Consider the following 24,227-nt stretch of genomic DNA (forward strand, 5'->3'; position numbering starts at 1 on the left):
TAAAGATAAATAATTGTATTATCATCACTATCAAAACAAGGAATATCACAGCAAATATTTTGGGAAGTAGCCTACATCTCAAAACAGCCTGCAATACACGAACTCAACCAACCATCCAAGGTTCTTAATATATATATTCTTTGCCAACCATCTGCAAATAGTTCACACCTTTCCTTGATTTGCGTATGGTGGGGGCGGGGCTATGCAAATCACAACCTGACTGATCGGAAAGTTGCCTCAAAACCAATTCGCTTCACCGTCATTCACAAATAGACAAGGTGAGCCTACAGAACACATCCAGGATCATACAGGGGGAAAAAACGATTCTAGAGAATCGCACTTCGGAATAGCCTAAAATAAGACTGAGCTCTTATGCACTGGAAAGTTAATATTCTTCAACTTTATCGTTGGACATGCCACCTCAAATGGATTATTATTGTGAAGAATCCCGCGTCCCCTCTTCATGCGGACTGATGAGCCAAGAGGCCAGGTTGGAGAGGGAGCCAGTGGCTATCAGCTGTATGCTGGTGGGGGACGGGGCTGTGGGGAAGACGAGCATGATAGTCAGTTACACCAGCAATGGATACCCCACAGAATACAAACAGACCGGCTTTGACGTCTTTTCTGGTGAGTACCTTTCAATTACTGGAAATAAATTTAAGAAAAAAAAACGTTATAGTCTATGTTTAAAACCTTATAATATCCTAATTTATGACATTTTAGTCATTTAGCAGACGCTCTTATCCAGAGCGACTTACAGTTAGTGAGTGCATACATTATTTTTTTATTTTTCATACCCCCCCCCGTGGGAATCGAACCCACAACCCTGGCGTTGCAAACGCCATGCTCTACCAACTGAACTACATCCCATTATGAAAATGTAATAACTAAATGTATTGTTGTCTACTAGGTAATTGCACTGTATATTATTTGATTTACAAACCCAAACTATTACCAAACTTGAGTTATGAAATAATTGCATTCTGTTTTCTTCAATAGGTCAGGTCCAAGTGGAAGGAGCCCCAGTCAGAATACAACTACTGGACACAGCTGGACAGGTAAGAATATCTATAATTTTTTTTAAAATATATATAAGAAAATTATATTATCCATAATGAATAGTCTATTCTTGAATCTCATCAGTCCAATTTAATTAATCTCATCATTGCAATTTAATGACAACGGGTTGAAACATGTTGGAATGCAATTTTGAGACGAATTAGACAACAACATATGTCTGCTTTGTAGAATCAGTCATGAGTAATGATAAAAAATAATGAGTGACAGGAAAGCAATCAGTCTTTCACATGTAGCAGCAGTAGTTTGGTTCCAAAGGCCACTACATGTCATACTGTGTGAGTCATCGTCTCTCTCTGTCACGGCGTCCATTGTTGTTGTTCAGACCCCCAGACAGCATTCACATTCACACACACTGCTGAATCAGCTAACCTGACCCCTTTTTCTTTCTCTCTCTCTCTTTCTCTTCCCCCCCCTACCCCACCCCCCTCTTTCTCTCTACCATGACATTTCCAGGAGGTGTTTGACCATTTCCGCTCCCTCTCCTACTCCCACACGGACGTCTTCCTGCTCTGCTTCAGTGTGGTCAACCCCGCCTCCTTCCACAATGTCACCAACAAGTGGATCCCCGAGATCCGAGCCTGCAACCCCTCAGCTCCCATCATCCTTGTGGGCACCCAGTCCGACCTCCTGCTGGACGTCAACGTTCTGATCAACCTGGCCCGCTGCGGGGTCAAACCGGTGCTTAGCCCTCGGGCACGGAGCATGGCGGAGAAGATCAGAGCGGCGGACTATGTGGAGTGTTCTTCGTTGACGCAGAAGAACTTAAAAGAGGCGTTCGACGCGGCCATCTTTGCTGCCATCAAACACAAGGCCAGGAAGGAGAAGAAGAGGCAGCTGTCGGACAGACGCACCAAGGCCTTCTCTAAATGCAGCTGGAAGAAGTTCTTCTGTTTTATCTGAGATGAGATCCCATGGGTCCTGGACAGAATAATGACTATTATTATTTATTAACTCATGAAGACTTACTAAGAGCATGGAGCTTTGGAATCATCCCAGCATTGGTGAATGAACTGAGTTCTATGGGACTCCTGGTCTGGAGACAGTGGCATAGCGTACTTCAGTAGCCCTTTTAGGTAACCAAGTAAGAAGGGGTACTGAAGCACACTAAAGACAAGAGAATATCAAATCAAACCAAGGACATTGAGTACATCCTGTCAGTGGGACAAGGCTGTCATATAAATGTTGTGAATTCATTTGCATGGTCTGGATTGGTGCCTTTTCCACCCTGAGAGCTTACCACACTACCTCTGTGTGATAGTCAGAGAGTTGAGCGAGAGGACGACATTGTAGGTAGTCAGGGGGTTGGTTGTTAGCTTTTTCTCATTTGTATTCTTTGCTGCCTAGCAACACAGACCCAGGCCTATTCATATGCAACAGTGTATTTGTATTTATTTTATATTTTTTGTCATTTAGCAGACGCTCTTATCCAGAGCGACTTACAGGAGCAATTAGGGTTAAGTGCCTTGCTCAAGGGCACATCGATAGATTTTTCACCTAGTCGGCTCGGGGATTAGAACCAGCGACCTTTCGGTTACTGGCACAACGCTCTTAACCACTAAGCTACCTGAAGTCACAGCGCTAGGCTAGGTGCTAACTTCTTACCTGTGTGTGAACTGGGAATGGCTTCCACAGGCCAATGTGTTGATTAGGGCAGCAGGTACCTAGCGGTTAGGGCATTGGGCCAGCAACCGACAAGGTGAAAAATCGCACGGCACTTAACCCTAATTGCTCCAGGGTCGCGACCCCACTCTGCGAGGGTGTCTCAGGGAGAGTTGGGATGTGAAAAACCCCCCCACATAGGACTAATAGGAAATAGGTCAAATATAAGCACCGACCAAATTAATTAATGAAATGATTAGGCTTTGATGCAATCAATACCTCTTACATCCAACCTCTCACCTACCAACCAATGTAATGTTATCAACTGATAGTCGTCGCATGTTCGAGACAGTAGAGATGTTGATTCATTCTTTAGCTCTGATCAATCTTGAGGCAACTTGGGGAACACATTTTCAATTACAATGTAATGACTGTATAGGGAATAAGCTATAATCCCCCAGCCCCCTCAGCCTGAGGTGAGGCTTGTAGCCCAAAGCCCTCTGCAGCATACTAGGTTGGGTTTGCTGCTAGCAGAACTCGGCTAGGCGAAGCGAACATCTGTGCCTCGCACACTCCCTTAAAAGGCCTTTGCTTGAAAAACTGCATTAGGACTCTTTGCCCCTCTTGAGACACCGTAGCCAGTATATGCTTCCACAAAATAGTCAGAATTAATCTAAGATAACTCAAGAAATCTGTAATAAATGGTGACGTTTTTTTTTTTCAGAGGAGGTCTTAGTCACGCAATTTTACATCTAACTAAGATGTTTGGTGCAGTATTTCTTTAGGGAAAGAATGTGAAAACGAGTCGTCTCATTGAATGACAACAAACACTACATTGAAGAATCCCTACTGTTGACCAATCACCAACAAAGGGGCGTAGACTTCGGCTTGCCTCAAGAAAGAATGTTGTGTGCACGAACTGCCCCCCCCCCCCAAAAAAAAAACCTTGCAGAAGACCAAAACGAACCAAAACGTCACAAAATGGCGTCATAATATAGTATACGCACAAACTGTTTCGGATGGGAAGCATGCAGACGCCTTTAGGGTGGCTAATGTAAACACAGCCTCCTAACCAGGTCTCCGTCCTCCCCCCATCTTAATTAGTGTAAAGCCAGCAGGCGGGGTAGAGAAACTAGAGAGTAGTCAAACCTTCCCCTGGCCCAGCAGAAAGCCTCGGCCCAGGCCAGCCTCCCCTGATTGGATGAGACACTGTCTCTGTTTTAGCCTTTGTTTGTTGACATCGGTAGTGAGTAGAGACTAGAAAGCCCTAGCCAGTGGAAACCCCAAGACCGTCCAGCCCAGTTACCCTCCAGTGAATGAAACACCCCTCCTGTCTCTGTCTGTCTGTCTGTCTGTCTGTCTGTCTGTACTCCCCACTCTCTATCTCTAGCCGAATCAACTCTACTGCTCTATAGGATACACTGTGTACATTATAGGAGGCTAAATAGCTCCTGCTTGAATGTTAACACTCACTTTAAATAGCCTGGGTGCCCGTCTAGGTCTGTGGTGTATTGGACAGTGATGTTATTGCCAGACCGATGGTGACGGTCAGTCCTAGCTGGTTTATAGAGATGACGGTTGGCATCCAGGCTATATACTGGTTATGCTTCTTGTGGAAGAGCGAATGTGAATTTGATATATATTTCTGTTTTAAACAGTTCATTGAAAGTATTTTTGTCTGCAATGCTACAGATGACACGGAATTTTCACTATAATGCTTTTAAAAGCTGTGAACAGTTTTATTTTTGGGGAATCGTATATATTTCTGTCACTAATCTCAAACCAAACCCTCTGCCAATACTTTGCTTTTTCATACTGTGTTTGAATGAAGTGATGTAAATAAATTATGAAGAAAAAATATAAAAAATGTATATTATTTGTCGTAATTTATCGCTGATACATTTGACTAAAAAAAACGAATGTATATTGACATTCCAATGTGTGGCTCCAGAGACTCCTAAAACCATGTCTAGCACCTCAGGTTGATATGAAGGTCTGGTTAGGGAGAAGCCTACAGGAGTCCGATGGGCTTTTAGCATCGGGGGGGTCTTGAGTATTCTGTACAAATACCCCAGGTACCTTATACCTGGACCATCACATTACCTTAGGACAGGGTTCCCCAACTGGGCCACCCAAGTTCTGATAATAAAAAGTTTTATATTTTTATTGTTGGAGTTAAAAGATTGTAAAATCAGCTCCAAGAGAATTTTATTTTGGAATCTGTTCCAAAGTATTCCCACGCATAATGGAGAGATACAGTGCCTTCAGAAAGTATTCACACCCCTTGACCTTTTCCACATTGTGTTGTGTTACAGCCTGCATTTAAAATGGATTCAATTGAGATTTGTTGTCACTGGCCTACACACAATACCCCATAATGCCAAAGCGAGAGAAAAAAAATGAAAAGCTAAAATGTCATGAGTCAATAAGTATTCAACCCCTTTGTTATGGCAAGCCTAAATACAGTAAGCTCAGGAATAAAAATGTGCTTAACAAGTCACATAATAAGTTGCATGGACTCACCCTACGTGCAATAATAGTGATTAACATGATTTTTGAATGACTACCTCATCTCTGTACCCTACATATACAATTATCTGTAAGGTCCCTCAGTCGAGCAGTGAATTTCAAACACAGATTCAATCACAAAGACCAGGGAGGTTTTCCAATGCCTCGAAAAGAAGGGCACCTATTGGTAGATGGCTAAAAATATAAAAAGCAGACATTCAATATCCTTTTGAGCATGGTGAAGTTATTAATTACACTTTGGATGGTGTATCAATACACCCAGTCACTACAAAGATACAGGCATCATGTTATGGGTATGTTTGTAATCGTTAAGGACTGGGGAGTTTTTCAGGATAAAAAAGAAATGGAATGGAGCTAAGCACAGGCAAAATCCTAGAGGAAAACCTGGTTCAGTCTGCTTTCCAAAAGACACTGGGAGACAAATTCACCTTTCAGCAGGACAATAACCTAAAACACAAGGTCAAATCTACAGTGGAGCTGCTTACCAAGTCGACAGTGAATGTTCCTGAGTGGCCGAGTTACAGTTTTGACTTAAATCTACTTGAAAATCTATGGCAAGACCTGAAACTTGTTGTCTAGCAACGATCAACCACCATTTGACAGAGCTTGAATAAGTTTGAAAATAATAAATAATAAATGGCAAATGTTGCACAATGAGATATTTCTGTATTTAATTTTCAATACATTTGCTAACATTTCTAAAAACATGTTTTCACTGTCATTATGAGTTATTGCGTGTAGATGGGTGAGAAAAAAATTAATTTCAACCATTTTGAATTCAGGCTGTAACAATTCAGGCACTGCACAGTGAGGACAAAAAAAAAAAAAGTAAGGATTTGATCCCCTGCTGATTTTGTACGTTTGCCCTCTGACAAAGAAATGATCAGTCTATAATTTTAATGGTAGGTTTATTTGAACAGTGAGAGACAGAATAACAACAAAAACATCCATTCTATGTGAATTTTGTCAGGTCGCCCAAAAAGTTACATAGTGCAGCTTTAAAGCAAATTTCCTACAATTCTAGACATTTTGCCATGACTTACAGTGCATTCAGAAAGTATTCAGACCCCTTGACTTTCTCCACATTTCGTTACGTTACAGCCTTATTCTAAAATGGATTATTAAAAAACAAAATCCTCAGCAATCTACACACAACACCCCATAATGACAAAGCAAAAACAGGTTTTTAGAAATGTTTGCTCATTTATTAAAAATTCAAAACAGAAATACCTTATTTACATAAGTATTCAGACCCTTTGCTATGAGACACGAAATTGAGGTCAGGTGCATCCTGTTTCCATTGATCATCCTTAAGATGTTCCTACAACTTGATTGGAGTCCACCTGTGGTAAATTCAATTGATTGGACATGATTTGGAAAGGCACACACCCGTCTAGATAAGGTCCCACATTTGACAGTGCATGTCAAAGCAAAAACCAAGCCATGAGGTCGAAGGAATTGTCCGTAGAGCTCCGTGACAGGATTGTGTCGAGGCACAGATCTGGGGAAGGGTACCAAAAAATTTCTGCAGTATTGAAGGTCCCCAAGAACACAGTGGCCTCCAACATTCTTAAATGGAAGAAGTTTGGAACCACCAAAACTCTTCCTAGTGCTGGCCGCCCAGACAAACTGAGCAATTGAGGGCCTTGGTCAGGGAGGTGACCAAGAACCCGATGGTCACTCTGACAGAGCTCTAGAGTTCATCTGTGGAGATGGGAGAACCTTCCAGAACGACAACCATCTCTGCAGCACTCCATCAATCAGGCCTCATGGTAGAGTGGCCAGACGGAAGCCACTCCTCAGTAAAATGCACATGACAGCCCGCTTGGAGTTTGCCAAAAGGCACCTAAAGACTCTCAGAACATGAGAAACAAGATTCTCTGGTCTGATGAAACCAATATTGAACTCTTTGGCCTGAATGCCAAGCGTCACGCCTGGGGGAAACCTGGCACCATCCCTACGGTGAAGCATGGTGGTGACAGCATCATGCTGTGGGGATGTTTTTCAGCGGTAGGGACTAGGAGACTGGTCAGGATCAAGGCAAAGGTGAACGGAGCAAAGTACAGAGAGATCCTTGATGAAAACCTGCTTCAGAGCGCTCAGGACCTCAGACTGGGGCGAAGGTTCACTTTCCAACAGGACAACGACCCTAAGCACACAGCCAAGACAATGCAGGAGTGGCTTCGGGACAAGTCTCTGAATGTCCTTGAGTTGCCCATCCAGAGCCCGGACTTGAACCCGATCGAACATCTCTGGAGAGACCTGAAAATAGCTGTGCAGCAATGCTCCACATCCAACCTGACAAAGCTTGAGAGGATCTGCAGAGAAGAATGGGAGAAACTCCCCAAATACAGGTGCGCCAAGCTTGTAGCGCCATACCCAAGAAGACTTGAGGCTGTAATTGCTGCCAAAGGTGCTTCAACAAAGTACTGAGTAAAGGGTCTGAATACTTATGTAAATGTAATATTTCAGTATTTTATTTTTAATACATTTGCTAAAATGTCTAAAAACCTGTTTTTGCTTTGTCATTATGGGGTATTGTGTGTACATTGATGAGAAAAAACAAACAATTTAATCCATTTTAGAATAAGGCTGTAACCTAACAAAATGTGGAAAAAGTCAAGGGGTCTGAATACTTTCCATTTTAATGATATCTGAGTTAAAGTGACTAATAAAATCAATGGGGGCCCCCTGGAGGTCAGGGCCCCCTGGAGGTCAGGGCCCCCTGGAGGTCAGGGCCCCCTGGGCATGTGCCCTGCGTGCCCAGTCAGTATTCGCCTATGATTACTACACGTTTAGAAAACTGGCTAGACTACCTTACCAATTAATAAATTGTGAGCTGACATGGCTAATTGAGTGACTGCAAGTGACTGACTAACCTAATGTAGCAGTCGTAAAAGAAACGCCTGAAACTAGTTCCCCCACATACTGTCAGGGAAGGTTCTCTTCTGTACTGTTCAACCCAATCCAGTAAATGCGGAGGAGTTAAGATGCCGTAAGTCATGCCTTGCTAACGTCCAAAAAACGAAAATCACGTCACAGACTCTCTTCCATTTCCCCTGAAAACCAGAACATCCGTTTGTTAACGACCCAGCTGAGACAAGTGATTGACAAAACAAGAAGAAAAACTGCTGATGCACCACCACATTTCTAACTTGCACCTTGTGTATTCTACTATTGTAACTCTCAACAGTAAATTGAGACTGAGATCCTAAACACCGTTTTTTTTAGGGTCGGGGCCCACTACGGAAATACAGGGGGTGGAGATCGGGGTGCCTTGTGAGAATTCGTCTGCGAGTGGGTAACCCGCCTCTACCATCCGTTCTAATGACCAACGTGCAATCACTGGAGAATAAACTGGATGATCTCTGTTCGAGACTATCCTACCAACGGGACATTAAAAACTGTAATACAGTGGCTTGCGAAAGTATTCACCCCCCTTGGCATTTCTTCCTATTTTGTTGCCTTACAACCTGGAATTAAAAATGATTTTTTTGGGGTTTGTATCATTTGATTTACACAACATGCCTACCACTTTGAAGATGCAAAATATTTTTTTCTTGTGAAACAAACAAGAAATAAGACAAAAAAAACAGAAAACTTGAGCGTGCATAACTATTCACCCCCCAAAGTCAATACTTTGTAGAGCCACCTTTTGCAGCAATTACAGCTGCAAGTCTCTTGGGGTATATCTCTATAAGCTTGGCACATCTAGCCACTGGGATTTTTGCCCATTCTTCAAGGCAAAACTGCTCCAGCTCCTTCAAGTTGGATGGGCTCCGCTGGTGTATAGCAATCTTTAAGTCATACCACAGATTCTCAATTGGATTTAGGTCTGGGCTTTGACTGGGCTATTCCAAGACATTTAAATGTTTCCCCTTAAACCACTCGAGTGTTGCTTTAGCAGTATGCTTAGGGTCATTGTACTGCTGGAAGGTGAACCTCCGTTTCAGTCTCAAATCTCTGGAAGACTGAAACAGGTTTCCTTCAAGAATTTCCATGTATTTAGCGCCATCCATCATTCCTTCAATTCTGACCAGTTTCCCAGTTCCTGCCGATGAAAAACATCCCCATAGCATGATGCTGCCACCATCATGCTTCACTGTGGGGATGGTGTTCTCGGGTTGATGAGAGGTGTTGGGTTTGCGCCAGACATAGCGTTTTCCTTGATGGCCAAAAAAAGCTCAATTTTAGTCTCATCTGACCAGAGTACCTTCTTCCATATGTTTGGGGAGTCTCCCACATTGCTTTGGCGAACACCAAACGTAAATGCTGGGTGCAATCCACATGGGGAGTTGATATTGCAGCACAGCTATGCCATGCTGAATGGTTATTGAGGGAATGTTACAGGGAGAAGGAATACAAACAATAGTAAAGGTTCTTAACCCTGAGTCACAGAGAGACAGAAGACCAGTGGACCACACCTGCAAGTCACAGTTCATAAATGACACACTTATACAGGAAAGAAAATGAAAATATACACACGTAGTCTTAACATACACTGAGTATACCAAACATTAGGAACACCTTCCTAATATTGAGTTGGTCAGCATGTCATGGAGAGAGCAGGTGTCCTGAACAGTTTTCCAGAGAAGATATAAACACTGATAATGACAATCTTACTTTTAATGTTGACAGCAACGATACTATTACACACACATGCATTGAGCAATCAAGGCCAAGTCGGACAGGTTTTACGTTCCCATGAGTCTCTCTCTCTCTCTCTCAAGGAGGTTCATCCTGCTCTCTCTCTCTCTCTTCCCAGGGTTCCTTGCATCAAGCAACTCCTCTGGCCACGTGCCAGTTTCACTCGTGTGCATGTGTGTGTGAAAAAAACTCTAGTTTCACTCCAGTCATCATCTGTCAGACAACAGGTGTATCTAAAGATGGCTCCAGATGATTGGCTAATACCTATTACCTACCCACTACCTGGCCATCCAAATCCACCGTTACAGTTATGCCCCTGGGCATTGTTATGACTTGACTTGACATGGCACCGCTGTCACCTAATGTCACTTTCTCACAGAGAGACGCCGAAACGATCCGACATTGTGATGTTCTTTTTTGGCAAGACGTGACTGTGGGAATCTGAGGCTAGTTTTGTGTCGTTGTGTAATATGTATGAACCACTGTGGTTCAATGCTAATTTGTGTGGAGAGTTTACCTGCCCAGATGAAGAGATTCGTTTTGGGCCAATTCTGTACAGCTACATTACTTCTTCTGTGGGGATCTGTTAGGTAGTTACAAATGTGCCTATTTTTTTAAATAAAAAGTCATCTGAAATTCCCTACTGCACTCTAATTTTGCACCAGAGTTTTGTTTCAGGAAAAACAAACTAACAAAGACGTAAAACAAGTCAACCTATCAGTTTTATCTACTGTAGTAGCAGCTGGAAAACTAACCGCTAAGCACTCTGGTAAACTGTAAACCGTCAGTTTCGTCTCTCTGCCTAATTGCCCATATGGGAAGACACAACGTGCCTGAAGGCAATACCGTCTCAATAATGAAGTGGGAACAGTTTTTTTTTCTCTCTCTGTGTGATTAATGTGAACAAAACAAACAATTACGTTCAATCTCAATCTAACGCATAACACATTTGTGACGCAACCCATTGATGAGGCACACGGTAACTCTGGATAAGTGATAAACAAGGTTAGTGGGTGCGAACATGATTTGTATCTGGAGAAGTGGGTACTCACTCACATTTTTCAAAAGATTTCCCAAACAGCCCTGTTTGAAAAATCCTATGAGAAACAGTAACATGTACTCTGAATGACCTAGAATGATAAATCCCATGTTGGTCTTTCACAGTCAGGCCAACTCAAGGTCTCAAAAGTCACACTTTTTAAATGGAAAAACAACCAAATTGGATGTTCCAAGTCCACAACAATGCTTAAACCACATCAGGAGACCACTTTTGAGGTCTGGGGAAAAATCTAAGAAATTTAGATTTTTGAGTGTAGTTACCCTTTAATTCAAGTGTGCAGGCACCTAGCACTGTTGTTGGGTTACAGGTGTTTCTGTAGCACATGATATGGAGTTTTCAAAACAAAAGGCCACTGGATTGATGCAAGTAGTCATGATATCATTCTGACAGGTAGGAATAGGTTACTTAATAGCTAGTTAGCATTTAATAGAAAGGGTTTTTGGGAAAGCCTTTCCATCTACCAGAAGACAGTTCGGCCCATCATTAGAATAGCTATATTTTTCCTGCTTCGGATCATGAGCAGTTCCTTCCCTTCTCCATACTCTTCTCTTCCCATCATTCTGGTACAAGTTGATCTTCGTCTCATCTGCCCATAAGATGTTGTTCCAGAACTGTACAGGCTTTTTTAGATGTTTTTTTTTTGTTGCAAACTGTAATCTGGTCTTCCTGTTTTTGAGGCTTACCAATGGTTTACATCTTGTGGTAAACCCTCTGTATTTACTCTGGTGAAGTCTTCTCTTGATTGTTGAATTTGACACAGATACGCCTACCTCCTGGAGGGTGTTCTTGATCTGGCCAACTGTTGTTTTCTGTGGTCTTCTGGGCCTTTTGGTGTTCCAGAGTTCACCAGTGCGTTCTTTCTTTTTAAGAATGTACCAAATAGTTGATTTGGCCACATGTAATGTTTTTTCTTTCTCTCTGATGGGTTTGTTTTGATTTTTCAGCCTAATGATGGCTTGCTTCACTGGCAGTGACAGCTCTTTGGACTTCATATTGAGGGTTAACAGCAACAGACTCCAAATGCAAATGCCACACTTGAAATCAACTCTAGACCTTTTATCTGTTTACTTGTAAATGAACTAATGAGGGAATAACACACACCTGGTCATGGAACAGCTGAGCAGCCAAACACACACCTGGTCATGGAACAGCTGAGCAGCCAATCACACACCTGGTCATGGAACAGCTGAGCAGCCAAACACACACCTGGTCATGGAACAGCTGAGCAGCCAAACACACACCTGGTCATGGAACAGCTGAGCAGCCAATCACACACCTGGCCATGGAACAGCTGAGCAGCCAATCACACACCTGGTCATGGAACAGCTGAGCAGCCAATCACACACCTGGTCATGGAACAGCTGAGCAGCCAAACACACACCTGGTCATGGAACAGCTGAGCAGCCAAACACACACCTGGCCATGGAACAGCTGAGCAGCCAAACACACACCTGGCCATGGAACAGCTGAGCAGCCAAACACACACCTGGCCATGGAACAGCTGAGCAGCCAATCACACACCTGGCCATGGAACAGCTGAGCAGCCAAACACACACCTGGCCATGGAACAGCTGAGCAGCCAAACACACACCTGGTCATGGAACAGCTGAGCAGCCAATTGTCCAATTACTTTTGGTCCCTTAAAAAAGGGGGGACCACATATAAAAAGTGCTGTAATTCCTACAACGTTCACCCGATTTGGATGTAAATACTCTCAAATTAAAGCTGAAAGTCTGCACTGCTAATATTCATTATTTAATTCCAACTCCAATATGCTGTGGTAGACAGCTAAAATAACTTGGTCAATGTCCAAATATTTATGGACCTGACTGTATATACCATTTAACAAAGTCGTGCTGGAGTGCTAGTGTCATTCTAAATATGCCACCGAACAAGGCTGCCTAGAACGTTTAACACCTAGAGGCTGATGAGCTGATTACCACTTCAAACAACCAATCAGAGAGTCATTACACCCACTCACTGATGACCCTGTGCGACCCTGGCCTGGACTCAGGACAATATCAACACTTCACGATGCACACAGAAACACATGCACGTACACGCACGCATGTGCGCACATACGCACGCACGCAAGGATGCACACACACACACAAACACACACACACACACACACACACACACACACACAGACAGCACTTCACGACTCATCATAGTTTTGGACAGGCTGCTGTGAAAGACATTGTTCAGGGAATAAAGAAAGTATATTCTGCTACCAGACAGGCTGCTGCAGCCCTATACACAGACAGGCTGCTGCAGCACTATACACAGACAGGCTGCTGCAGCCCTATACACAGACAGGCTGCTGCAGCCCTATACACAGACAGGCTGCTGCAGCACTATACACAGACAGGCTGCTGCAGCACTATACACAGACAGGCTGCTGCAGCCCTATACACAGACAGGCTGCTGCAGCACTATACACAGACAGGCTGCAGCAGCACTATACACAGACAGGCTGCAGCAGCACTATACACAGACAGGCTGCTGCAGCACTATACACAGACAGGCTGCTGCAGCACTACACACAGACAGGCTGCAGCAGCACTATACACAGACAGGCTGCTGCAGCACTATACACAGACAGGCTGCTGCAGCACTATACACAGACAGGCTGCTGCAGCACTACACACAGACAGGCTGCTGCAGCACTATACACAGACAGGCTGCTGCAGCACTATACACAGACAGGCTGCTGCATCACTATACACAGACAGGCTGCTGCAGCACTACACACAGACAGGCTGCTACAGCACTATACACAGACAGGCTGCTGCAGCACTATACACAGACAGGCTGCTGCAGCACTATACACAGACAGGCTGCTGCAGCACTATACACAGACAGGCTGCTGCAGCACTATACACAGACAGGCTGCTGCAGCCCTATACACAGACAGGCTGCTGCAACACTATACACAGACAGGCTGCAGCAGCACTATACACAGACAGGCTGCTGCAGCACTATACACAGACAGGCTGCTGCAGCACTATACACAGACAGGCTGCAGCAGCACTATACACAGACAGGCTGCAGCAGCACTATACACAGACAGGCTGCTGCAGCACTATACACAGACAGGCTGCTGCAGCACTATACACAGACAGGCTGCTGCAGCACTATACACAGACAGGCTGCTGCAGCACTATACACAGACAGGCTGCTGCAGCACTATACACAGACAGGCTGCTGCAGCCCTCATCAGAACATATTAGGTCAATAATAACAACCAGAATATATTTTGGATGGATTTTATATTTCCGTTGATCCAAAGTACAATTGGTAGTACAAGAATGATGAGAATACCTTAGTGTTATCATGACATATGGTGAACACAAAGCACTGCCATTAAAACACGTTGAGCCACATTGAGTGATACACTTCCCACCTTCAAAAGCAACACAATCTTATCAGCAGACACTGAGTCCTTCAATCCAGAGGACGAATCTAACCACTCAGTATGTTTTACAGAGCAGATCACTGATTGACGATCGTTGCCATTGTTTTTTTTACATACAGACACTTCAGAAAGCGAGGTGTCAGGGTCAGAGACAAACCCAGCTATAAGAACACTAGCCTCCGTCTGTGTGGAAAGAGTGTAGTGTAGTCTGATGTGTGGACAGTTTGAATGTAAATACTGACAACGTGATGAGAGAGAGGGTCCTGAGCCCGAGCCTGCCACCATGTCATTGTTTTTCCCATCACCTAGGTGTCAGATACACACTGGTTGCTGTTGATTAGGAGAAAGACTCCTTCCACTGTAACATCAACAGAGCCCCGTCTGTGTCACACCAATATTCTCAATGTAATATGTAAAGTTCTCCCAAACTACAGAAGTTGCCTTCTTTCCTTCAGGTTTGTTCTTCCGTGACCACTGCTAGGTCAATGAGACGCTTTTATGTCATGGTTTTCTACTTCCAACCATCCAATCCATTTAGACCAGAGGTCGTGAAGGAAAGAGGAGGAGGAGGTGAGGATAGGAAGTTAAACTGGTAAAGCGCTATACCTGTGGGATCCTTGGTTTCTGAAAAAGTGAAAGAGAAACATTTGCATACGGGAACTCTGAAACTGATTGGCTGGGAGATCCCAGATTGGGAGTGTCCTTGTCTGGGAATCAGGTGGGGGTGATGTTCTCACACTGGGGGATGAGGTGTGTGTGTGTGTGTGTGTATGTGTGTGTGTGTGTGTGTGTGGGTGTGTGTGTGTGTGTGTGTGTTGTGACAAACACGAGACACAGGTTAGATAAGTGGCGCAGCAGCAAGTGAGGACATGATGCCACCACGACCAAAACAACCGACATTGTCCCAAGTGAGTACACCCCCCGCCCCCTTTCCCAACAGTGAGAGACATTGATGACATTGACAGGAATGTTTGTTGATACACAGTGTTTAGTCTCGGTGTGTGTTAGTTTGTATTACAGATTTCCCACGAGAGACTCATAAAGGCATGTCATGACATGTCGTGACTGACTGTTTGAGTGGACATTAGTCATACAACATCCTATTCCTCGGGTTGAGTCATGTCTTACAGTCTATTATACTATATCCCAGTGGTTGATTAATGTCTTACACCCTCCGTCTCTGCATTGTGTCATCTGTCATGATCAGTGAGGTGCCGAAATCTAAAAGCCTCGGTATTGATTGTATTGTATAATTAAATGTACATTTAGTAGACACTTTTCCAGAGCTTACATAGACTTACAGTGTAATAATATCTTGATTGTATCTCACTAGATGGTCAGCAGGCAGGCAATTTAAATACAAAACAGAACATCAGAATAAACTAGACTAGACTTGAATATAGTATTTTGTTGTCTGATCTCATTGCACTCTCATACAGCGTACTCTAACATAACTACACATGTAGCCTACAGTCAGTTATACAGTCAGACGAATGAAAAATATTGATGTGCCTTTGAGCAAGGCACTTAACGCTAATTGCTTCTTTAAGTCACTCTGGATAAGAGCGTCTGCTAAATGACTAAAATGGAAAAGATAATGCATTGGTATTGAACTTTCAAATCTTAATATTACTTAGTCATGAAAACGTTTTCTTACAGCGGTGATGTAATATGTCATGTTAATGTTGACCCATAGATATATTACTAAGTCCTCAGGAAGAGGGACAGGTAGAGGAGCCGTGAGAGAGACAGGAGCCGTGAGAGAGACAGGAGCTGTGAGAGAGACAGGAGCTGTGAGAGAGAAAGGAGACGTGAGAGAGACAGGAGGCGTGAGAGAGACAGGAGGTGTGAGAGAGACAGGAGCCGTGAGAGAGACAGGAGCCGTGAGAGAGACAGGAGCCGTGAGAGAGACAGGAGCCGTGAGAGAGCCAGGGGGGCCGTGATAGAGACAGGAGCCGTGAGAGAGCCAGGAGGCGTGAGAGAGCCAGGAGGCGTGAGAGAGACAGGAGCCGTGAGAGAGACAGGAGCCGTGAGAGAGACAGGAGCCGTGAGAGAGACAGGAGCCGTGAGAGAGACAGGAGCCGTGAGAGAGACAGGAGGCGTGAGAGAGACAGGAGCCGTGAGAGAGACAGGAGCCGTGAGAGAGACAGGAGCCGTGAGAGAGACAGGAGCCGTGAGAGAGCCAGGGGGGCCGTGATAGAGACAGGAGCCGTGAGAGAGACAGGAGGCGTGAGAGAGACAGGAGGCGTGAGAGAGCCAGGGGGGCCGTGATAGAGACAGGAGCCGTGAGAGAGACAGGAGGCGTGAGAGAGACAGGAGGCGTGAGAGAGACAGGAGCCGTGAGAGAGACAGGAGCCGTGAGAGAGCCAGGAGCCATGAGAGAGACAGGAGGCGTGAGAGAGACAGGAGGCATGAGAGAGACAGGAGCTGTGAGAGAGACAGGAGCCGTGAGAGAGACATGAGGCGTGAGAGAGACAGGAGGCGTGAGAGAGACAGGAGGCGTGAGAGAGCCAGGGGGGCCGTGATAGAGACAGGAGCCGTGAGAGAAACAGGAGGCGTGAGAGACACAGGAGGCGTGAGAGAGACAGGAGCCGTGAGAGAGACAGGAGCCGTGAGAGAGACAGGAGCCATGAGAGAGACAGGAGGCGTGAGAGAGACAGGAGGCGTGAGAGAGACAGGAGCTGTGAGAGAGACAGGAGCCGTGAGAGAGACATGAGGCGTGAGAGAGACAGGAGCCGTGAGAGAGCCGGAGGCGTGAGAGAGACAGGAGCCGTGAGAGAGGCATGAGGCGTGAGAGAGACAGGAGCCGTGAGAGAGAAAGAGGCATGAGAGAGACAGGAGCCGTGAGAGAGACAGGAGGCGTAAGAGAGACAGGAGGCGTGAGAGAGACAGGAGCCGTGAGAGAGACAGGAGCCATGAGAGAGACAGGAGGCGTGAGAGAGACAGGAGGCGTGAGAGAGACAGGAGCCGTGAGAGAGACAGGAGCCGTGAGAGAGACAGGAGCCATGAGAGAGACAGGAGGCGTGAGAGAGACAGGAGCCGTGAGAGAGACAGGAGCCGTGAGAGAGACATGAGGCGTGAGAGAGACAGGAGCCGTGAGAGAGACAGGCGTGAGAGAGACAGGAGCCGTGACTGGAACGAACTGCAAAAATCTCTGAAGCTGGAGACTCTTATCTCCCTCACTAACTTTAAGCATCAGTTGTCAGAGCACATTACCGATCACTGCACCTGTACACAGCCCTTCTGAAATTAGCCCACTCAACTACCTCATCCCCATATTGTTATTTATTTTGCTCATTTGCACCCCAGTATCTCTATTTGCACATCATCTCTTGCACATCTATCATTCCAGTGTTAATACTAATTGTAATTATTTTGCATTATGGCCTATTGCCTTACCTCCATAACTTGCTACATTTGCACACACTGTATATATATTTTCTGTTGTATTTTTGTCTTTATGTTTTGTTTAACCCCATATGTAACTTTGTGTTGTTGTTTTTATCGCACTGCTTTGCTTTATCTTGGCCAGGTCGCAGTTGTAAATGAGAACTTGTTCTCAACTGGCTTACCTGGTTAAATAAAGGTGAAAAAAAAAAAAAAAAAAGTCTCAATGAACCAGGGACTTCCATAACAGTCTCAAAGAACCAGGGACTTCCATAATAGTCTCAATGAACTAGGTACTTCCATAGCAGTATTAATGAACCAGGGACTTCCATAACAGTCTTAATGAACCAGGGACTTCCATAACAGTCTTAATGAACCAGGGACTTCCATAACAGTCTCAATGAACCAGGGACTTCCATAACAGTCTCAATGAACCAGGGACTTCCATAACAGTCTTAATGAACCAGGGACTTCCATAACAGTCTCAATGAACCAGGGACTTCCATAACAGTGTTAATGAACCATCTGGCTGTATTAGGGCTCACAGCACACAGCAGACAAAACCCCCCACATTCATTTACCATTTTCTTTTTGTATTGATTTTCCACAACAGCTCAGTTTAGTTCAGTGTTTTGCATTCCACTGATAGTTTCTTTCTGATAATCATAGTAATTTTTCAGCGTGATGAGGATGGCGTTAATAATTACACAGTGTAGTTAAGTTCCTCTCATACTATTCATGACAGCTCTTTCATCTTTACTGTCTTTACCATTATGTCTCACAATGAAAAGTATGTGAAACCCCTGTGAAGTCTGTCTGGCTGGTCTTCAGTCTGTATATTTTAAGGGACAGTGAGTGTTGCTATATTTGATATTCAGCTGAGGTTTTTCAGACACCCCTGTAGCTCCAGAACATACATGTGTTACATACGTGATACACGGTACCCGTGACATCACTGACAGCCAACAGTCAGAAGACCGGGTGGCCAAGGCATGGAACCTCCCAAACATCCCTGGAACACTAGATTAAAGAACTCCCAGGCCAGTAACCTTATCTGTAAACCACCTGTGTGATCCTGTGTGTAACACATTATGAATGCATATATAATCACTTCATATACATTTATAAAGCCTGTAATGAGGAGACATACAGTGAGGGAGAAAAAAAAATATTTGATCCCCTGCTGATTTTGTACGTTTGCCCACTGACAAAGAAATGATCAATCTATAATTTGAATGGTAGGTTTATTTGAACAGTGAGAGACAGAATAACAACAAAGAAATCCAGAAAAACGCATGTCAAAAATGTTATAAATTGATTTGCATTTTAATGAGGGAAATAAGTATTTGACCCCCTCTCAATCAGAAAGATTTCTGGCTCCCAGGTGTCTTTTATTGTCACGATCGTCTAAGGAGGAGGACCAATGCGCAGCGTTGAAGGTGAACATATTTATTTAGAAAATGATCACACGATCAAAACAACAGACGATAACGTGATGTCTACGGTTGAACACAAACCAAATAAGAACAAGAAACCACAATGAATGAGTGCCAAACGGCTACCTAAGTATGACTCCCAATCAGAGACAACGAGCTACAGCCGTCTCTGATTGGGAGCCACCCTGGCCAACATAGAAAAGCAAAACTAGACCCACAACCTACAACACAAAACATAGAAACTAACACCCTGGCTCAACATACGAGAGTCCCCCGAGCCAGGGCGTGACAGTACCCCCCCCTAAAGGCGCGGACTCCGACCGCGCCAACCAAACACAACAGGGGAGGGACCGGGTGGGCACTCCGCCTAGGCGGCGGATCCGGCTCCGGGCATGATCCCCACTCGCTCTCTAACCCCCCAAAGTACCCCTGGTCCGGTCTGGCCCTGCTGACCGGAGCTGGACTGCACACTGGTGGAGCGGTTTGCTCTAGCTCCGGCGTGAAGCAGCTGACCCGTGCCGAACCAGGCACCAGTGGACCAGGCACGGGCTGTGCCGGACTGACGACGCACACCACTGGCTTGGTGTGGGGAGCAGGGACGGCCCGAGCCGGGCTGACGAAATGCACCCCTGACTTGGTGCGGGGAGCAGGAGCGGGCCAAACCGGGCTGACGAAACGCACCACTGACTTGGTGCGGGGAGCAGGAACGGGCCGAGCCGGGCTGACGAAGCGCACCACTGACTTGGTGCGGGGAGCAGGAACGGGCCGAGCCGGGCTGACGAAACGCACCACTGACTTGGTGCGGGGAGCAGGAACGGGCCGAGCCGGGCTGACGAAGCGCACCACTGACTTGGTGCGGGGAGCAGGAACGGGCCGAGCCGGGCTGACGAAGCGCACCACTGACTTGGTGCGGGGAGCAGGAACGGGCCGAGCCGGGCTGACGAAGCGCACCACTGACTTGGTGCGGGGAGCAGGAACGGGCCGAGCCGGGCTGACGAAGCGCACCACTGACTTGGTGCGGGGAGCAGGAACGGGCCGAGCCGGGCTGACGAAGCGCACCACTGACTTGGTGCGGGGAGCAGGAACAGACCGGACCGTACTGGGGACACACACCACTGGCCCTACACCGGGATCTGGAACGGGCCGGACCGGACTGGTAACACACCCCAGTACCTCTCGCCGTGCCTCTCCACCTTCCATCCCCTCTTCGACCAGTGGCCCCCGTAACCTGGCGGCCTCCTCTGCCAACCCGCTGGACCGCTCTATCGCGGCCTCCTGCTGCCCCGACGTCGTGAGCCCCCCCCTAAAAAATTTCTGGGGGTCTCTCCTCCCCGTGGGCCAGGCCTCTATCGTTCTCGCCCAACTCTCGCTCTTCTGTCTCCAACTCCCGCTATTCAGCTCCTCAATGGGCTTGACCCAGTCGAAGCTCTTCCTCCATTGTTCCCAAGTCCACTCTCTCTGCTCTTCACTCGGCTTGACCCAGTCGAGGCTGCCACGGAGATCTGCTAGGGATTTCCCTGGCGATGGCTCCTCGACTCGCTGCTTGGTCCAGTTGTGGTGGTTTCTTCTGTCACGATCGTCTAAGGAGGAGGACCAATGCGCAGCGTTGAAGGTGAACATATTTATTTAGAAAATGATCACACGATCAAAACAACAGACGATAACGTGATGTCTACGGTTGAAAACAAACCAAATCAATCAATCAATCAATCAATTTTATTTTATATAGCCCTTCTTACATCAGCTAATATCTCGAAGTGCTGTACAGAAACCCAGCCTAAAACCCCAAACAGCTAGTAATGCAGGTGTAGAAGCACGGTGGCTAGGAAAAACTCCCTAGAAAGGCGAAAACCTAGGAAGAAACCTAGAGAGGAACCAGGCTATGAGGGGTGGCCAGTCCTCTTCTGGCTGTGCCGGGTGGAGATTATAACAGAACCATGCCAAGATGTTCAAAAATGTTCATAAGTGACAAGCATGGTCAAATAATAATCAGGAATAAATCTCAGTTGGCTTTTCATAGCCGATCATTAAGAGTTGAAAACAGCAGGTCTGGGACAGGTAGGGGTTCCATAACCGCAGGCAGAACAGTTGAAACTGGAATAGCAGCAAGGCCAGGCGGACTGGGGACAGCAAGGAGTCACCACGGCCGGTAGTCCCGATACATATAAGAACAAGAAACCACAATGAATGAGTGCCAAACGGCTACCTAAGTATGACTCCCAATCAGAGACAACGAGCTACAGCCGTCTCTGATTGGGAGCCACCCTGGCCAACAGAGAAAAGCAAAACTAGACCCACAACCTACAACACAAAACATAGAAACTAACACCCTGGCTCAACATACGAGAGTCCCCCGAGCCAGGGCGTGACATTTATACAGGTAACGAGCTGAGATTAAGAGCACACTTAAAGGAAGTGCTCCTAATCTCAGTTTGTTACCTGTATAAAAGACACCTGTCCACAGAAGCAATCAATCAATCAGATTCCAAACTCTCCACCAGCCCAGAACTGCACGGGAGGATCTTGTCAATGATCTAAAGGCAGCTGGGACCATAGTCACCAAGAAAACAATTGGTAACACACTACGCCGTGAAGGACTGAAATCCTGCAGCACCTGCAAGGTCCCCCTGCTCAAGAAAGCACATATTCAGGCCCGTCTGAAGTTTGCCAATGAACATTTGAATGATTCAGAGGAGAACTGGGTGAAAGTGTTGTGGTCAGATGAGACCAAAATCGAGCTCTTTGGCATCAACTCAACTCACCGTGTTTGGAGGAGGAGGAATGCTGCCTATGACCCCAAGAACACCATCCCCACCGTCAAACATGGAGGTGGAAACATTATGCTTTGGGGGTATTTTTCTGCTAAGGGGACAGGACAACTTCACCGCATCAAAGGGACGATGGACGGCGCCAATGACCGTCAAATCTTGGGTGAGAACCTCCTTCCCTCAGCCAGGGCATTGAAAATGGGTCGTGGATGGGTATTCCAGCATGACAATGACCCAAAACACACGGCCAAGGCAACAAAGGAGTGGCTCAAGAAGAAGCACATTAAGGTCCTGGAGTGGCCTAGCCAGTCTCCAGACCTTAATCCCATAGAAAATCTGTGGAGGGAGCTGAAGGTTTGAGTTGCCAAACGTCAGCCTCGAAACCTTAATGACTTGGAGAAGATCTGCAAAGAGGAGTGGGACAAAATCCCTCCTGAGATGTGTGCAAATCTGGTGGCCAACTACAAGAAACGTCTGACCTCTGTGATTGCCAACAAGGGTTTTGCCACCAAGTACTAAGTCATGTTTTGCAGAGGGGTCAAATACTTATTTCCCTCATTAAAATGCAAATCAATTATAACATTTTTGACATGCGTTTTTCTGGATTTTGTTGTTGTTATTCTGTCTCTCACTGTTTACATTTACATTTTAGCAGACGCTCTTATCCAGAGCGACTTACAGGAGCAATTAGGGTTAAGTGCCTTGCTCAAGGGCACAGACAGATTTTTCACCTAGTCGGCTTGGGGATTAGAACCAGCGACCTTTCAGTTACAGGCACAACACTCTTAACCACTAAGCTACCTGCCAAGTCAGTGGGCAAACGTACAAAATCAGCAGGGGATCAAATACTTTTTTCCCCTCACTGTACTTGGTTATGAATGTTTATGGCAAGTATGATAATGTATAAGGATATTCTAACATTACGGGGTGATAGTGGGCCATTATAAGTAGCAGCAGTAATATTGATGACTTTTAGTTCAATAGAGAAGTAAAAACCTCCTGTCTGCTGGATGTGTCATGGTCGTGGATCACACCTGTCTGTGCGGGACATGAAACAAAAACAACTATCGGGACATGACAACAAAACTAGCCCCGAAATATCCCTCTTTTCAATTAAATTCTGCTCAAAGTCATCAGTCATGGTTTCATCATAGCCAATTATAGTCATTGGTGTCAAGTCATTCTCTGGCAGTCCTTGGCGGTGGTTATTCTCTGGCAGTCCTTGGCGGTGGTTATTCTCTGGCAGACCTTGGCGGTGGTTATTCTCTGGCAGTCCTTGGCGGTGGTTATTCTCTGGCAGTCCTTGGCGGTGGTTATTCTCTGGCAGTCCTTGGCGGTGGTTTTTCTCTGGCAGTCCTTGGCGGTGGTTATTCTCTGGCAGTCCTTGGCGGTGGTTATTCTCTGGCAGTCCTTGGCGGTGGTTATTCTCTGGCAGACCTTGGCGGTGGTTATTCTCTGGCAGTCCTTGGCGGTGGTTATTCTCTGGCAGTCCTTGGCGGTGGTTATTCTCTGGCAGTCCTTGGCGGTGGTTATTCTCTGGCAGTCCTTGGCGGTGGTTATTCTCTGGCAGTCCTTGGCGGTGGTTATTCTCTGGCAGTCCTTGGCGGTGGTTATTCTCTGGCAGTCCTTGGCGGTGGTTATTCTCAAGGATGCTCCCTACATGCTGCACTACTTTAGAACTGAGCTCTATAGGGAAGAGAATGCTGTTTGGGATATGGGCTGAGACCGACACGATGGCACCAATGATAACATCCTACACTCTAACAGAAATGCAGTGATCTGACCAGGCACACTGGTTTACACAAGGCAGTACTTCTTCCCGAGTGACTGGGGACGTTTTATGGCCCTTAAGGTCTCTCCTCTGTTTACTATACCTTAAGTACCTGCACGGGTAGGTAGTCCTGCTATTCTCAATAATGAGACTGATTGGGGAAGACAGAGTTCCAATGGAGGGCTGTATCACGCTCGCACACAGTTCTATACTTAATCTGGCTAGCATAAGCATTAGCCTCCTACCATAGAAACTAATGGAGAAGGATGCTATCTCTATTGCCCCTTGTTGCTGCACACTCTTCTCCCCAGCTCACCAGACAGGCTGGACAGGCTGAGTAAATTGTAATCCATCCAAAGGCGGCAGAACAGAGACTCACAGAGGCACCGCAGCACAGCCAGTATAACAGATAGCACTGACTAACACACCTCACCGGAGAGAGAGAGAGGGAGGGAGGAAGGGGGTGCAGGTTGTTTTAGAAGAGTTTCATTTCAATGTCATTTACATTCAAATTTAGGCAGTTACATTGAAA

At 45.9% G+C, this 24,227-nt stretch overlaps 1 protein-coding gene across 1 annotated transcript; it reads left to right on the top strand.

Annotated features, from left to right (window-relative positions):
* The first annotated feature begins 261 nt into the window (after positions 1–261).
* On the top strand, positions 262–4,528 carry LOC311106825 (rho-related GTP-binding protein RhoV-like). Its single transcript, XM_084149197.1, has 3 exons — positions 262–627; positions 1,000–1,058; positions 1,534–4,528. The coding sequence occupies exons 1-3, from the start codon at positions 414–416 to the stop codon at positions 1,978–1,980; spliced, it is 720 nt and encodes a 239-aa protein (XP_084005323.1). The 5' UTR covers positions 262–413; the 3' UTR covers positions 1,981–4,528.
* Positions 4,529–24,227: the final 19,699 nt, after the last annotated feature.

The sequence above is a fragment of the Coregonus lavaretus genome (genome assembly GCF_964263955.1).
Source record: "Coregonus lavaretus genome assembly, chromosome: 31".
NCBI lineage: Eukaryota > Metazoa > Chordata > Actinopteri > Salmoniformes > Salmonidae > Coregonus > Coregonus lavaretus.

Coding starts and splice junctions, on each gene's coding strand:
- LOC311106825 (XM_084149197.1), top strand. CDS start 414: ATGCCACCTCAAATGGATTATTATTGTGAAGAATCCCGCGTCCCCTCT. Junction 628..999: donor CGGCTTTGACGTCTTTTCTG/GTGAGTACCTTT, acceptor TTTCTTCAATAG/GTCAGGTCCAAGTGGAAGGA. Junction 1,059..1,533: donor TACTGGACACAGCTGGACAG/GTAAGAATATCT, acceptor TGACATTTCCAG/GAGGTGTTTGACCATTTCCG.